We start from the raw sequence: 16,126 nt of genomic DNA, 5'->3' as shown, positions 1-16,126 counted from the left end.
AACCTGCTGGGTGGGAGCCGTGAGGGAGAGAAGCGCGTAGCACATTGAGACAGGCCGGGCTGTGCCACGAGGCTTTGCTTTCAACCTGGCTTTGGCAAGGGGATAAAGCAAAGCCAAGGCAGCTTGCAGCACATCTCCCCTCTCCCCTTGGGCAGCAGGCTTTGTTGCTGCCCGATTTATAAAAGAAGTTCAATGCTTTGCATTGTGAGCCGACTTCACCCTGGTAATAGAGGATAAAAATCCAAAATGCCACCACTTTCATTGCTGTTTGAAAGCAAACAAACAAAAAGCATAAAAGGCTTTTAAAATCCCTCTTAACCTGCATCACTTGGGACAATGCACTTTCCTATGCCAGTTGCATATCCCTGTGCTCCCTGCCTGGACTCGCACACTCGTGCTGCTCTCTACCACCCTGCCACAACCAGGGATGGCACAAGAAGGCAACACCAGTCCCACGCTAGGACCTGGTCTATCCAGCAAGAGTAACATCATTTGAGGGCATCTATACCAGCAAAGACTTCGGAAGAAGTTTAACCAGGGCTCCCATGCTGAGGTTCAGCCTCTGAAGGGCTCATTGCTCTCAGTACCCTCAGAGTCACAAACAGCAGCAATGCTGCTCCTACATTCTGCTATTTTCCAGCATTTTATGCTATTTTTCCAGATCCTATACCAGAGCTCTCCTTGGTGGTTCAAAACTTTTAGGTTGATTTATGTAGCTGGATTCTGCTACAGCAAAACCAAGCAGATAACACTTTCCAGGGCTCACTCATATACCTTTTTTCCTCTTTCTGCAACCAGACAAAAGCTTTATCTTTCAATGAGAAAGAAGAAAAAAAAAAAAGCAAAACAAAAGGGATGGGAATGGTGCTCACACACAGACACACACTCCCTCCTCTGAGAACAGCCTGGTGCCAAGACTTTCACCTGGGATGCGAGGGAGGCCGCGGTCAGCCGACGAGTGCAGAAATGGCAGTGACAGTAAACCATGCCCAGTGAAGAATGGGAGATATTACAAAGATGACAGTAAATATCTAAATGAGCCTCTGAGGAGAGAAAACAAACCAAACCATGAAATGGTCAGCAGCAGCACCATCAGCATCCAAGGGCAAGGTCTCTAACCTCTCTGCCGGGCTGTCAGGCTCAATAAAACGGACCAGAGGTGGGGAGGACAGGGTTTCAGTAGCAAAGATGCCTCCCTGGAGCTGAAGTCCGAAGCCGTTCAAAGGGTCTCCCCTGAGCACCACCTCTGTCGTCTCCGTGTGGACTATCTGCCCGCCAGGACCCACCGTGCTGGAGGCCAACGACACTGAGAGGAGGAAAGAGGCAGAAGTTAGGGCAGCCACAGTCACAGGCGGTGCCAAGGGGAGACCAAGGCCCTGACTGCTGTGATGAGCAGGCCTATGCCAGCCAACAGCCAGCAAGATGAGCACAGCATCACGCCCAACCCATCCCCAGCTCACCACACACTTACATGAGCTCTTGTGCTCCTTTTTCTTCTGCCTCCTCCTCAGCATGGTGGTGCGGGGGCTCATGGGGTGGGAGCTGCGAGGTAGCGTGTTCGAGTTCTGGCAGGGGAAGCCCTGCGCGTTCATGGTGGGAGATGAGAAGTTGGCGGCCACCAGAGCTGGGGAGATACAAAGCATGTTAAGGATGCAGTGTGCTCACCTAATGGGTGTTCACTGAACTCCTATTGGTTTTGAACTGCCTCCTTTTCAGCTTCAGGACTGGGAAACCACAGCTTCAACTATCTGCTGAGCAACGAGGCTCCCTTGCTTGCTTCCCAATTCTAATATACACCTTGCATCAGCAAGGCTGATCTGGGTGCATTGGATTTCCACATCCTTACATATCACCAGAGCTACCCTCCTTGGTTCATAGCAACTCAAGTTTTTCCCTTGCCTATATGGAAGTGCAGGACTAATGGATGAGAACAAAGGGTCTGCCCAGCATTCTGCTCTAACTGAAGTTAGCAGCTCTGTGTGTCAGGCTGTAGGTACCGATTTTGCACCAGATACTGATTTTGCACCTCAGCAGTGCACCTATGAGGAGGGATCCAACCGACCTCGAAGGAAATAAGTGATGCCCCAGGCTACTGAGTTGGATGTGGAGCAAATGGAGAGGCACAACACAAATGCACACACGTAAGGATTGGGGCAACACCGTGCACAGGGGTTACATTTGCAATAATCCTGTCCAGGCGTCTGGTTCCAAGTGGGCGTCTTGCAGTGCCCAGGGTGGTGGGTGTGACAGTAGTTGACACAGGGGTCCCAGCAGTGGTGGTGGTCACTCTTCTGCACCTTGACTGATGTCACCCAGGAGAGGAGAAATCACGACAGGCATGGAGAAATGAGAGAAAGAAAAGGTAAGAAGCTGGGAGACTGTAGAGAGGAGACTCACACTGCTTTTGAACAAGTTAGGGAGCAAGCACAGAGTGTCAAGCACCAGCAGCAAAAATGCATCCCCATGTAACCTCATGACACTTAATGCAAAGTGGCAGAAATTTACCCATGCCCCTCACAAAACTCTGTGTCCTGAGCCAACAGCCTGACTAAGCTGTGCTGGCAGCACACAGATGTCATTACCATTTGCAGGCTGCTGTGCGACGTGCAGAAGCTGCCTCTAGCCCCAAGTTTCCAACAGAGGCCATCAGCATTATCCGACAGCACTGGGGAAACCTTCTTGTGCTGTTTTCCACCTTGTTGCCCTCCCCAGATGAAGCTCAATGCCAAGCAGTGCTTCCAGCACTTTGCTTGGCTTCAGCATTTGGGTGCTTAGCAGCTGCTCTTGGCCAGGAATCCATGGCAGGGTGCACATATGGAAGAGCCAGCAGTGGGCCAACTCCAGCTTACCAGAACAAAAGGGATTTTATACTCTGCTGCTTAAAGGCAATTACACAAGGCTACCAACACAAGAAGAGCTGCCAGTGCTATGGCAAACAATAAATTAAGATGTGGCACCAACATGGCAGACCCTATTCAAGGCCACACAACTGCTTTAGTTTCCACCCTAAATCCACCCCAGCACATGTTAGCAGAGATCTTCTGCAGCGTGACATCTGCTGCCCAGGAATCTCTTGTCCCAGGGGACGTGGCTTTGTTTTCATCAGGTAGTCATGCCACAAATCATCTCTGCAGTGGCCAAAACACACCCTCAGGCACAGATCCTTCCTCTCACTGACACCCCTTTTGCTCATGGATAGCGTGCGGCCAATTCAGTTATCCTTGCCCAGCAGCACTGGGATTTCTCTCCTGAATCCCTGCACTGTGCTGTCAAGACAGCTCTCAACCTTCCCACCACTGGTGCTTACTAGCAACCACCCTTCCCAAATGAAACCTCCTCTGTGCTTCCCCTGTAGGGGGGAACTCCCCCAGCACAGGCACTACTGAGCTTTCTGAGGGTGCACACAAGGGAGGAGGACTCAGCTCAACCCAGGGTCCACCCAGAGAGCTCTTCTAAGATCATCACTTAGTGCCTTTATCAATGAAAATCCATCTTGTGCACATGCACCACAGGCATCAAATTACTTAGGTCAGATTTTCTGACCAAAACTGCAATTATTTTAATGTCTTTGTTTTAGTGACTTTAGCATTTACTCCATCAAGCTCTTAAAAGATCCACTTTCAGCTCTGGCATTTCTATTTTGTGAATTCAAAAGCAATCTCAGAGTCAAGAGGCTTTTAAAAACAATCATCAAATGAGTAAATGGAGCTGAATCCAGTCAAAAAAGAGAATTCTTAATAAAATTAAATACTTAGAACACGAGTGACAGAGCTTATGGGCCTATATAAAAAACGGTTTAATCCATTCATATCCATTTGTCTTCAAGTTCTCAGCTATAGCTGACGCAACAGAAAATGCCTACGAAACTCGGATGTCATTGCAGAGGGGAAGAAAATAGGTTTTGGACAATCTGGGGATAAAAACCTACAAGAGCCTTCCCCAGGCTTCCCTTGCTTTTCACCAGCCATCCCAGCACTGCTCCTGGGCACCATCCGCTCCCGCTGATCTTGTGAGCGTAATCCTCCCACAGTCTTTCCAAATGCCCCCGGAGCGGCAGAGAAAGCTGACTCCATTTGACAAATCCTGTGCTTCAGCATTAGACCACAAAGACTGTATTTTTTTCCTTCTCTATGATCTCTCACGTCCTGAACGGTTTAACCAAAGTGGGGACACTCTGATCTGATGTGTGGAGGTATGGGTAAAAAGCCTCTAGAACACACAGAGCTGTCCTTCACAGATCTTCCTTCTCCTGATGCTGCTGAATGCATACATCCTGAACGGAGATTAAGACCAGGGCACAAATGGAAGAAGTAGAATTGTTCATTTTAACAGCCGTTGAAAAAGGATTATAGCTTTCCATTTTGTCTTGGGCACAAAGGTCAAGTGATCTGTCCCCTTTGTTAAACGGCTTTAATTCTGCACAAATGGGACTGGATGTGTAAGAGATTTATTTCTAGACACAAAGATGTTATTAGATTCTATGTTTCACTGCATCATATTAAAGAAAACAACACAGATAATTTCTTCCTTTCACCAAACCTCCCTAGAAGATAACAGAAAAGGAAGTGGGCCAGTAGCTCTTGTGCATCAATATTATTAAAATGCACACACATAAAGGAAAGGTGTTGGAAAATGGTTGCAGAAGGGCTGAGACAGAAACAGCTGAAATACAAGATCTCCAATATGGACAATAGCAGTGGCGAGGCACTGGCACAGGCAACCAGAGGTGGTGTTGCCCTGTCCCTGCAGACAGCCAAGGTCAGGTTGGATGAGCTCTGAGCACCTGATGGAGCTGTGGATGTCCCTGTTCACTGCAAGGGAGTTGGATCAGAGGGCCTTTAAGGATCCCATCCAATTCTAAGGATTCCATGAATCTATCACTAACAAAACTGCAGGAAGAGTTGCAATAAATCTAATAGTCAGGCTAATTTCACAAATCTGTATATAGGAGAGCCTGAGTCAGCTTCTTATATGGAAGGAGAAACTAAAGGTAGGCAACAAGGATGCTCACAGAGTGAATTCCTGATGATGTTTGAAATTCACAGGTATTTGGTGTTTGATGAGCCAGTATTTCTCTGAAGGAAAAAAAAAAGACAACACAGCAGCAGCTCTCATTCAGACAGGCTGGTCCAGAAAATGAAAGCTTGTGTTTCAGCTTTGTTTCCTAAGGAAGTCCAGTGGAATCCTGTCTAGCTGCTGACACGTTCTTTACAAAGCCTTGCTAGGCAAGCAGATGAAAGCTGAGCTTGGAAACGCATTTGCCTGCACCAACGCTGTTTCCCTCCCTCTCCATTAAAGTCTCTTATCTGAGGTACTAAGAAAGCGGCTTGCACAGCACTCAGCATTGCAAAACTCTGGGATTCCCAACGCCAATTTTCCTATTCAATCACAGATGCTACCTTTTTTTTTTTTCCTATTCACATCCTTGAACATCATCTAATCACATGCATTTCATCAAAATATTTTTTTTTACCCTCCACAGATGTCTGTCTTTGGAGTTTATTACCAGCATTCAAAAGCAACGAGAGCCACAGTAGGGACCTCAACTGAGTTTTGAGAGCAACCAACAGTGGTTGTGTGGAGGATGTACCTGTTTCTGGGGGCTTCAAAGGCAGCCTGCTTTGGTGAACAGGTAATATCTCCAGCTTGACGTTTTCTGAGGTGGCAGCTAAAAGCTGAGTTGCCTCTAGTAAAGAGCAGTGTTCTGTGCTTGTGCCATCGATGGAGAGAATATGGTCACCAACATGCAGTGCTCCACATCTGCAAAGGAAATAGCAAGAGTAATTAATACACACAGCCAAAATTCATGTCCTTGTGGTTGCAAGCAGAAATGGACAAATTCCACCTGTTTTGCTTCATCTGAACGTATTTCCACATCTCTGCTTTTGTTCTCAGCTTTAACATCAGGTTCAAGCACTGACAAAAATACCAACTCCAACGGTCCAAGTCTACATCAGGGATGCTGATGCCTTGGGAAGGATCTTTTAAGTTTTCAGTAGTGCATGGTCATAGCCTAGCTCGGTGTTCAACCAACAGGACAGTAAGCCCTATCTACCTGCTCTAAACAGGATGTTCCACAGCTCCAGGACGGTCAGATCTGAGGTTTTTAAATCACAGCTCAGCTTATACCTGCCATGAGCTACATTCACTCATGGTGCAGTGTCCACCCATGTTAGGTCAGATATTTTTAGCATGCTTAGAACTACAAACATGTGGACATGGCCAGTTCAAGGCAAGGTGGGGAATAATGACATGACTGAAAAGGGGGCTGAAACGCAGTGAAGGATAGAGAACTGGAGCAGTCTGTTCAGCTCTGTACCTGTCCACCACGCTGGCCGGCTTGATCTTATCAATGACAATGACCTGCTTGTTCCGATGCGTGCTTGTTGTCAGCGTGATTCCTAGCGTTGATCCTGGAGTCTTTGCTATTTCAACTAGTAGAGGTCCCGAAGCATTAGTTACAGTATCTGCAGAACAAGAGAGAAGACTCTTCTCGTACAGCCTTTTGCAGCAGCAAAATGTAAAACACAGAAGCAAACAAAGGGGTGGCCAATTCTGCTGACCTGATTGTACCTGATGGTTTGGATATCCTATAACCTCACAACTCTGCATCACATAGCAAGTTAACAAAGAAGGACATTCAAGAAGCAAAATTGCTTCTGCAAAGAGTATGTATGAGAGTGAAGAGAGATTACAAAATTCACTCATGGAAACCACTCTCTTGCCTCTCGTTTTTAAACAACAAGATCAAGGAAGAGAATGCTCAAAGTCTGTGCTGCTGTCACATCAACCATATTAAAAGAGAAGCACAAAAAAGAAAGATCACAAGTGCATCATTATTTGAGAGTTCTTTCTAAAAAGGCCCAAAGGAAAGAGGATCCCACTTCCTGAGGCATTCAGAAGCTTCACATGCTGAAGACCAGCATAAGTTAGCAACTCCTGGCTACTCCAGCACCAGCACTGCAGTATCACTGCACGTTTCTGCCTGCGAGAGCAGGCACAGAGCTTCCTACCACATGCTTTGTTTAGTTTGACTTCCATGAGAGCACTTCATGGAAACCCAAACATCAACTTCAAAGGAAAGGCTGCCAAAGCCCCCTGAGATCCTGATGCCTCCTCACTCCTTCATTATTCATGATGAAGCTTTTCACTTCCAAAGCTCTGCTCCACTAAAAACTCTGATGCTACTTGGCTTCAAAATGTGATACATGGCTCATTCTAGCACTCTGATAAATGGGAGCATTGATGAAGATCCTGAAAACCAAGCTGCAGCAAGATCATTCCTGGGATTTGTTGAAGATTCTGAGTCTCTGGAGACAGATTTCTGGTTGTGTGGGGATCAGTCAGGGGATCAAGAGACTATGGTCTACTCATAGTGTCCTTTTTCCAGGCGGAGGAAGAAGAAGGAATGAGAGATAGTGAAGACTAGGCAAGGCTTCAAATGAAACACTATTAACTCTCAGCTGAAAAGGACTACTGGACAGACCTGCAGGCCTTGGCTCAAAGCACAGCTTCAGCACAACAAGAAAGTGCCCAGAGCACTTGGGTAAAGCCTGTGGAAGGCCCACTGAGGCCTTAATTAGCAAAGGAAGCTCCAATAGACCAAGGACCTCCAACAGCATCAGCTACGTGTTGGTATGGCAGTCCACGTGCATCCAGCACACATCCTCTGAAAGAGATACATTCGTACACATACATTCCTTCAGCCAAAGGGAGGAAGATAGGAAAACTGGTCATGGAAACAGAATGCCGGGGTGCTAGACCTCATTTATGTTTGCAATGAAAATAGGTCCCTTCCGTCAGCCCATGGCCCTTCTCAACCCTGCACAGCATGGGCCATCCTGATGTCCCTTTAATCTTCATCGCTGGTGCCACGGACAAAGCAACACATTCAAATACATTTTATAGAGGCATCTGATTGAGAAATACCAGCTGAGCCACTAAGGTTTGACTCAAATCAAAGGTCAAGAGCCTGCAATTTAGCAATATTTGTGAGGCTTGATTAACACGGGGCTATTACACCCAAGCTAATTTAGAACGAAATGCTGAGAGGACAGGGCAGGGCATGCAGTAACCTTCCTGCAGGGAGTCAATGCACACTGCTGCTTTGGCACCTGCCCCATTAGGCACGTCTGCAACCTCCTCAAGCATCCATGGAAAAGGCACAGCTCTTCTGTGTTCCAAAAGAAAGGCATCTGCTTATTGCCATGTTTATCTGGCATCAGCCAAGGGCCATGTGTCCCAGCCCCTTCGCCAAGGGCTAGTTTTCTAAGTGTAGTGCTCCCTTCTGGCTGCTTGCATTCCCATGTTGCTTCCAGTAGCTGTTTTTCCCTTCCCTCATCCTTGTCCCTCAGTTGGTAAAGAGAATGTAATAATTGTGATCTGGGGACAAAGCACTCATCTCTGGTTGCAGTTATTAGCTGTTGCCTGGCAAAATCAGCTGCAAATATTATTAAGCAACAAATACTACATCATCTTGCTTTACGGGGGTGGGGAGAAGCAATCTATGAAGAAACTAGCTAAAAAGGGGCTGTTTTACACCTTCTTGGGAAGTATCTTGGGAAGTGTTCGTGGCCCACTGTATAGCAGCACAAGATGAATCACTGCACAGAACCCGACTTTGCTTGTGTTCACTCAACCCTGCCAGCTTTAGGTGGGAGAGTTACTCAAGAAGAAATACCGAGACACTTTAACAGCTATTTTTGCTTCAAGTCAGGATCTAAAACAATCAGCTTTCTGCAGCATAGGCACCAAGGGACCACACAAACAACAAAATTCCAAAAAGCCCATTACCCATGCACCACTAAATGTTTGCTTCTATACAGACTGGAAAGCTCTGTGCTAACTGCTGCTCGCCAGAGAGAACAGCCTTCACTGACCTCTGCTCAGCTACTGCAATCAAAATCATTTCCAAAGGTAGAAAACAGAATTTAGGTATTTTTGCCCTCAGAGGGTCTGAGTGCCCCATTCCTGGAGGTGCTCAAGGCCAGGCTGGATGGGGCCCTGGGCAAGCTGAGCTAGTGGGTGGCAACCAGCCCATGGCATGGGTTGGAACTCAAAGATCTTTAGGTTCTCCTCCAACATAAACTGTTCTATGATTTTCTGTTTTCCATAATTTAAGGCTTTCCTCTTTTTCTTGAATGCCAGCCAATCTCTAAAGAACAGCTGCTCCTGTAACATGGCAGAAGCCAGGCAGAACACAGGTAACTGCAGAGAGGCTGGGTTTTCCTTCCAGCTCTCCCAGCACAGCCAGTGTCAGTGTGATACATGGTTGCCCAGCTCCTGGCAGCCTCTCCACACAGGGACACAGCTCTAAAATCAGTACATCCATCCTTGCAGTATTTGTTGTGAAAGGAAGGGCAGTTTGGGGAACAGAGACTGAGAAAGAATTGGAAAGCCTTCAGAAATTGCAGAAGGATTTCCATTAGTCTACAGCATCTCTCCTGCATGTTGCATGGAACAAGTCCTGGCATTCTCAGCTCTGTTTGCTCAGCAGTGGGGAGGTATTAAACTTCTTCCGATTTGCTTCCTTGCTGGTAAATCAGAAAATAACCTGATCCAACTCCTGCTCCTCGCTGGATCTCAGGCTTCCACGTGCTGTGCTGGTTTGTGAGATTTGCAGAAGAGACTCCAAACTACTCCAGCTTGCAGCTCCAGTGAAGGCAGAAAACCCTCTGGAGACAGAGCTGCAACATCAAATCTGAGCACACAGCTCACTGAGCTTCCAGAGCCGGCACAGCTTCAGACTCTGTGGTAACCTAAAACTCATTAACTATGCTCCCTGCAGTAACAGCTGTGTGTCACAAAGCCAGCTCAAAATGACTTTATAGTAGCTAATAATAAACTCTTTCCCAGAGCGTGAATCTGAAAATCAAATGGGAAAAAAAAAATAATGCCCTCAAACTCGGTATCTACTGTGTAGATAGATCATTTTTAGAAATAGCCATCCTCTGCCCTCCAGTAAGTTCTGTCTTCTCTAGGGTCAGTCAGTTGGACACTCCTCATTTATTTCAGAAGCAGATCTGAACTGAAAGTTCTAAGAAAAGAAACAGCTCTAGAATTAAACAGGGTCAAAATTCAGAAGCCAAGCCACAGCAATCCAATGCCTGCTCACAGCTCATTGCCCGGCACACATCTAATATCGGTATTTTCAGTGCTGGCAGAGCGCCGACATTCCAGCCCACTTCAATTCCAACTTCTCCTACATTAGAAACTCCTTTTTTTCCCTCCTCTTCTGAAATCAGTCAACGTTCCCACTGGGACGCATCATCAGATAAGGGCATTTCAAATACCTTCAACTAAGTCAGCTTCGAACTCGATCCCTTGCTCCCACATAGACAGCAACTTTGGGGCTGAAATCCAGTGACCCCACAGTTGACTATAGCCCCACATACTTTGCAGGCAGTCAGAGCAAATGCCACCCCAGTAATCCTGGCCTTACCCATGATGGTCACATCATACTCGATCTGGAAGAGTGCCTCCTGGCTGCACTGCCGCAGGATGTTGAGGGCGTCAGCGTGGGTCACACTGTGCAGAGGGATCCCATCAACGCTCAGCAGCCTGTCCCCGATTTTCAAGGACCCTTCTCTATAGGAAACCATAGGCAAAAGTTAATTTTTTTTTTTTTTTTTTTTTTTTTTTTTTTCATTTATGTGTTTATATATACGTATAATGTCAATTAATTTGATCCTGAGGAGTTGATAGCTTGAGTTATTTATAGTGTCAGGCCCACCACATTAAATTAGCAGCATGACAATACATAGGCTGCTTCTGGCTTTCTAACATAGCATCAGCTCTTCATTTGCACAGGGTTAATTAAGTGGCTGCCTGTGGAAGAGCAGCCTCTGATGTTTCCAAAGATAAGATAGGTCACCCTATGAGCACCAGATCCGTTCACCCCTGCACACCAAAGGTTCCACTCCACCTCTGCAGGACGAGCACAAAAGACCTTGGGGAGACCCCAGCAAGGAGGACGAGAAGGATATTTGCCCAAAAGTGCAGTGAAAGCTGCTAGTCTGTTCTGAGACAGCAAATGCTGGAGGTGCAGTACCTGTCTGCTGGGCCACCCGGCCTCACGTAGGTGAGCACAAGCGGTCTGGACTTGTGCCAGTCTTCATGGGCTCCCCCTGTAAGCAAACCAGGAAAGCTGTAAGTCACTGGAGGTTTGAGACTCTGAATGAGAGTGCTGAGAAAGTAGAGACATTTATCATATAACAGCTGACACAGCTCAAAAGCAAAGCGTGCCCTAGATTAGGAAGTCAGCAGGCCTTCAAGGCTGCACAAGCTGCTCTCTGGGGCACACTTTTGCTTCTTGTCTGTGGTGTGACATTCACCTTCTTTCTTTTCTTTTCCTGCTTCCCAAATCATCTCTGCCAGTGTTTGTACCCCATTCATTTCTCAGCAGAGAAGCCACTAACCTCTGAGCACAAAGCCAAAGCTGTTGCCTTCCTTGTAGAGGGACACCTCAATGGTCTTGGGAATAATGCCAGCACTGCTTTCTGGCACTAAAAGGAAGAGAGAACAACTTGGTTACCCCCAGACAAACCTTTTCCATGCCACTCTGCAAGATAATAACAAAACTCAGCCAAACATCACTAAAATGAAAGTCCATCCCCTATTGTATCTTCCCTGTTTAGAAGCACAAAATCCAATCTAGACAGTCTAAATCTTTGCTAGAGCCAACCACCATGGTCAGGGATGATTTGACCAGCTCAGCGTTGTGTGTTTTCTCTCAAATCTGTCTTGGCTAATACTCTGACATTCAAGTAAAACCCTCCCATTTATCAACTAGCTTTAATGTGTTCTGCATTACTCAAAGCCCAGAAGCTTATGCCATGGATGGAAACCTACTTTAAAAAAAAAACAAAAACAAACAAAAAAAAAAAAAACCACAGAAGCAGTGTAAGGAGTCGAGCCACGGTTGACCTTAAAGAAAATGAAAATCCCAAATCCTCAGTGCAAAAGGTTGAGGGTTTTTTTCCCTTTCCTCCTACATTTTGACTTTAAAAAAAGATTAAGTGAATCCTTTAAACTGATCCTAGGGGCAATTCAGCAATTTTATATTAAATACACAGTACTATTTAATGTACAAAAGTAAAGAGAAAAAGAAAGAAAACTGTTTCTGCCTCTTGCCATCTGCTGCTATTTAATGATTTATTGAAGTACCGCTGTGAATATGAGACAATTTTCCAATCTTCTCCATCCAAAATGGTGCATGGCATTTTAGCTCATCCACTCCAAAAAGATCAATTCACAGTCTTCAAACCGGCTGCAACAAATGGCTGCAGGGATGACTGGAGAAGCAGGAGGCACCCAGGCACATCCACAGCAGCCCTTCCCCTGGCTCAGGAGGGGTTTTGGAAACCAGTTTCCTTTCTGTGACAACTGTGATCAAGTTGGTCCTCGCTGCCAAGCGCCCCAAGGGCTTGGGAGTGCCCCAGTTAGGGTTAAACTTACCCCAAAGATGCACAGCTGAGGCACGGCACCCACGTGCAGACAGGCAGCCCTGAGGACCAGGCTGCAGCAAGGCCAAATATACTCCCAAACCAGAGCCCTGCACAGCTGCTCTGCTCTTGCATTGAGTGCTGACGGGGACACAACCTAGATATACTTCAAAAAGGAAAAGCCTGGGGCACAGGAAGGCTCCCATACCAAGAGAAGGGCATAAAGTATCCACAAACAAGTTGGGAAACAGTCCAATTTCTGTCCTAATCATCCAAGCATGAAGTTCTGCAGCAGTCTTTCATAAGAGCAGTGGGAGCAGAGAAACCTCAGCTAGAATTAATGCTGGGCTTGGTTTATGCATGAAAGAGATGATATGACACAGTGGCCTGAAAACTAGACTTAGACCTGGTCTCTTCCAAAGCAGGAAATTATAAAGTGGGGAGAAAAATGGAAACCCACACACGCAAGCTATTGAAATACACTACATTTCTGGTTTTTGCCCGGGGAGAAAGAAGCGAGTGCACACAGCACCAGCAAACCCTCACCACAGATAAAAGCACACGAGCAACCAACAGTGAACTGGAGCCAGGCAACAGCGGACAATTCCTCGTATTTTGCTGTGTCTCTTTGTTTGGATTAGTCATAAACAGCATCAATAATCTCATCTGAGAAAAGTCGCTATTTCAGTGCGTTCTTCCTGCTCAATCAGAACGGAGACATTCTGCCTCGCTGCTATTGATTGTGCTATGCGGTATTGGCACTGCTCCTCAGCTGGAAGGACAGCTGATCAGATTCCTAATAGCCAGGCTCACAGCTAAGCAGAAAGGTTAAGAGTTGTCATCTCCAGCAAGTGTGAGATCATGGAAAACTTGAACCGTGGGGTTTGGCTGTTGGGTTTGTTGGATGTCATTTCTATATTCTGAATTTTTTTAGGTAAATGCAGAAACTGCAGCAGAGCTGTAAAGTGTAAGACAGGTTCATATCTGGGGTAAAAAGCTTAGATTTCATTAGCTTTGTTTTTCACTTTTTGTTTTTTCTACTTCTTCTGCCCAGTCGTTCTCTGTTTGACCCTCTGAATAACAGTAATAACCAGGGAGATCATTTTCACAAAGAAAAGATTGTTATGAGAAGGTGAACTGAGGCATTTGTTTGTTATAATCAGAACAAACAAATCAGTGCAAAAGCATACTGTGTCCCACAGCATGACACAAGCCCTGTTTATGTCACCCAGGCTTGCCAGCCTCTGACCCAGGCCCCTTAGCTAGAAAGCAGATTGCTTCAGCTTCCATCTCATCTGAAAACGCCAAACATTTCAAAGCATCTTGAGCAATAACAGCACTTTCTGCCATTCAGAAAAGAGTATCTGGCAATATATACTTAGAACTGAATAAAACCTCCCGTAGCCACACTCCAAAAGGGGAAAAAAAAAAAAAAAAGGCAGAAAAGCTGAAGTAGCATCAGGAGGCAGATTGGCCTGTGCTACCAAGTCACTCTGAGGCAAGACAGATCTAATCAGCCATCTCCTGCCTGTGTGCATGAGCAGGCACCCACTGTGCTGGAAAAAGCACTCTGCTCCAACCCCACACAGCGCGGCCGCATCCAGCGAGCACACGAAGGCAGAGCAGCACCATGCGCCCCCCAGGTCCTGCTTCGTCCACGGTGACCCAAGTACAAGCCAGCCCATCTGCACCCCAGGTCAAAGCGTGGCTAATGAAAGAGAGCAGGGCTGTCACGGTACCCACCAGCTGGGGGCAGCTCATACTCGACTTCCAGCACCACCCTTTCGCCCACGTTTTTCAGCAGGCTTATGATCTCGTCGTGCCGCAGCTTGGTCAGGTTGATGCCGTTCACCGACTTGATGTAATCCCCAACGTTCAGCTGGTCACTTCTGTGAATGAGGAGGGAGAAAGCAGGGGTAGCACAAAGCCTCCACCGTAACCAGGCTGGCAGTGCATGGCAGCCTTTGATAACCATGAGATGTTGTGAACAAGGCACCAGGCAGGGCTGATCTTAGCTGTGTGATTGCACGAGCCTGTTCTCAGAGAGGAATGCTAAAATTGAAGCTATCTATCTTTCCTAGTGGCAAATGTTCAGATCTGTACATACAGTAACAATTGCCACATGCACTTTCACAACCTTCTCTTTTTGTTGCTCAATTCCCATTCACGTAGAGCAATCACTCAAAGAGAAGTGTACCAAGAGCTGTCTGAAATAAAATTCAACAGAAGAAAACATCTTGCTTTTTGCCTGTTTTCTACAAAATTGTTCAATTACTCCCTCCCTTTCTCTGCTTCTTGGAGCCTTTCTTCTATCATGCTTTTCCTGAGCCAGTAACATTGCTTATACACTCAGTATTCAGAACAGATACAATATTAAACCACTTAGCTTGATCAAGATGTATTGTACCATGCAGCTCTCCTGACAAGGCTGTCTAATTTCACAGAATCCCAAATATCCCTACACAAAAATTCAGAGCATAATTGCACAGAACATGGGAAACAGCTGAAAATAGAAAGCATTTGACTTACTGGAGTAGCAACTTTGCATTGAGGCACTTGGGGAAAAAGAAAAAAAAAAAAAGCTTTGTGCCAATTATTTTAATTATATTTGCAGAACATGTAACTACTCTTCCCCAGCTTTCCTGTGCCCTCTGTACTCTATATCCATCTCTCACCTTGCTGCCAGTCCTCCTGGCCTCAGGTTGGAGACTCTTGGCTTCCCATCTTTGTCCGTGCCACCTGAGATGGTCAACCCAAGGGTGCTTCCTTCCTTCTTGATCAGCTCCACAATGGTGACCCCTCTGAACTCCTCTGAAACATCAGGAATAAAGGCAAACTCCTCAGTGCAAGGCATATCCCTCCCAGTCCTAAGGACATCCTTATCCTACAGGTGGTGGGAGAGCAGAGCTGCAATTACAATTCATAGAATCATAGAATAATTTGAGTTGGAAAGGACACATAAAGGCCATCTGGTCCAAACTCCCTGCAGTGAACAGGGACACTCACAGCTTCATCAGGTGCTCAGAGCCCATCCACCTTAATGTTGAGAGTCTCCAAGGATGGAGCATCCACCACCTCTCTGGGCAATCCGTGCCAGTGCCAATTAGCAGGAAGAGAAAGCTCCACTTTCTTTGAAGTGATGTTGTGATGCAGAGGTGCGTGCTGGTAGACCTGCATGAAAAGCATGGCATGCAGGTCTGGAGGCAAGAGCAAGCAGGGCAAGGCAGGGTAGTGAGGGCTTGTGAGAGAACGAATTCATTGTGTTTCCAGAGTGGTGGCATCTAAGTCCAGGGAGATTACCTCCAGAACTATGTTTTATATGGACCAGGGCGGGTGTTTGGAGGGCTGCATGGCAGGCTTACTTTCAGCAGGTGGAAGGATGTTGTGGACCTGCAGTAGCTGCCTGCATGAACAGAACAAAGGAGAACTTAAATGTGGTGATTTTAAAAACAGCCTGAGATGTCAATGTAGTCATGAGGTAAAGAAGATAAGGTGGAGAGGTGGGATCCTGCCAGCACGAGGGAAAGGAGGATAAGGCATGAACTCATTCATCCACAGCAATTTCCCCACACATACGCAGCTGGTCTAAGACTTTTTCAGTAATAACCACCTTCTCTACAGTTGCAGCTGAAGCCACGAGTCACATTTAAAACATAACTGGTTCAACACAAGCAAGCTCCAGT

The 16,126-nt window shown here is 46.4% G+C and overlaps 1 protein-coding gene across 7 annotated transcripts in view; it reads right to left on the bottom strand.

The window, feature by feature from the left end:
• Window positions 1-16,126, bottom strand: part of GRIP2 (glutamate receptor interacting protein 2) — a 68,551-nt gene that overhangs the window by 30,069 nt on the left and 22,356 nt on the right. For 6 of the 7 annotated variants that reach the window (XR_006180676.1, XM_042880271.1, XM_042880270.1 and 3 more), the window contains exons 3-12: window positions 15,119-15,254; window positions 14,187-14,332; window positions 11,418-11,504; window positions 11,051-11,126; window positions 10,442-10,587; window positions 6,320-6,467; window positions 5,591-5,760; window positions 2,177-2,302; window positions 1,472-1,624; window positions 1,063-1,306 (exon numbers count right to left, since the gene is read on the bottom strand). Coding sequence is in view for 6 of the 7 variants with exons in the window: in XM_042880271.1 (XP_042736205.1) it covers window positions 1,063-1,306; window positions 1,472-1,624; window positions 2,177-2,302; window positions 5,591-5,760; window positions 6,320-6,467; window positions 10,442-10,587; window positions 11,051-11,126; window positions 11,418-11,504; window positions 14,187-14,332; window positions 15,119-15,254 (1,432 nt within the window). In the remaining variant the exon portion in view is untranslated. The remainder of the gene's footprint in view (window positions 1-1,062; window positions 1,307-1,471; window positions 1,625-2,176; window positions 2,303-5,590; window positions 5,761-6,319; window positions 6,468-10,441; window positions 10,588-11,050; window positions 11,127-11,417; window positions 11,505-14,186; window positions 14,333-15,118; window positions 15,255-16,126) is intronic. The other variant, XM_042880272.1, reaches the window with a different exon arrangement.

Source organism: Lagopus leucura, unplaced genomic scaffold (assembly GCF_019238085.1).
Source record: "Lagopus leucura isolate 7727_CA_CO unplaced genomic scaffold, USGS_WTPT01 Super-Scaffold_100026, whole genome shotgun sequence".
NCBI classification, from domain to species: Eukaryota; Metazoa; Chordata; class Aves; order Galliformes; family Phasianidae; genus Lagopus; species Lagopus leucura.
Note: the sequence above shows the minus strand (reverse complement) of the source record. Positions and strands in the feature narration are given on the sequence as shown.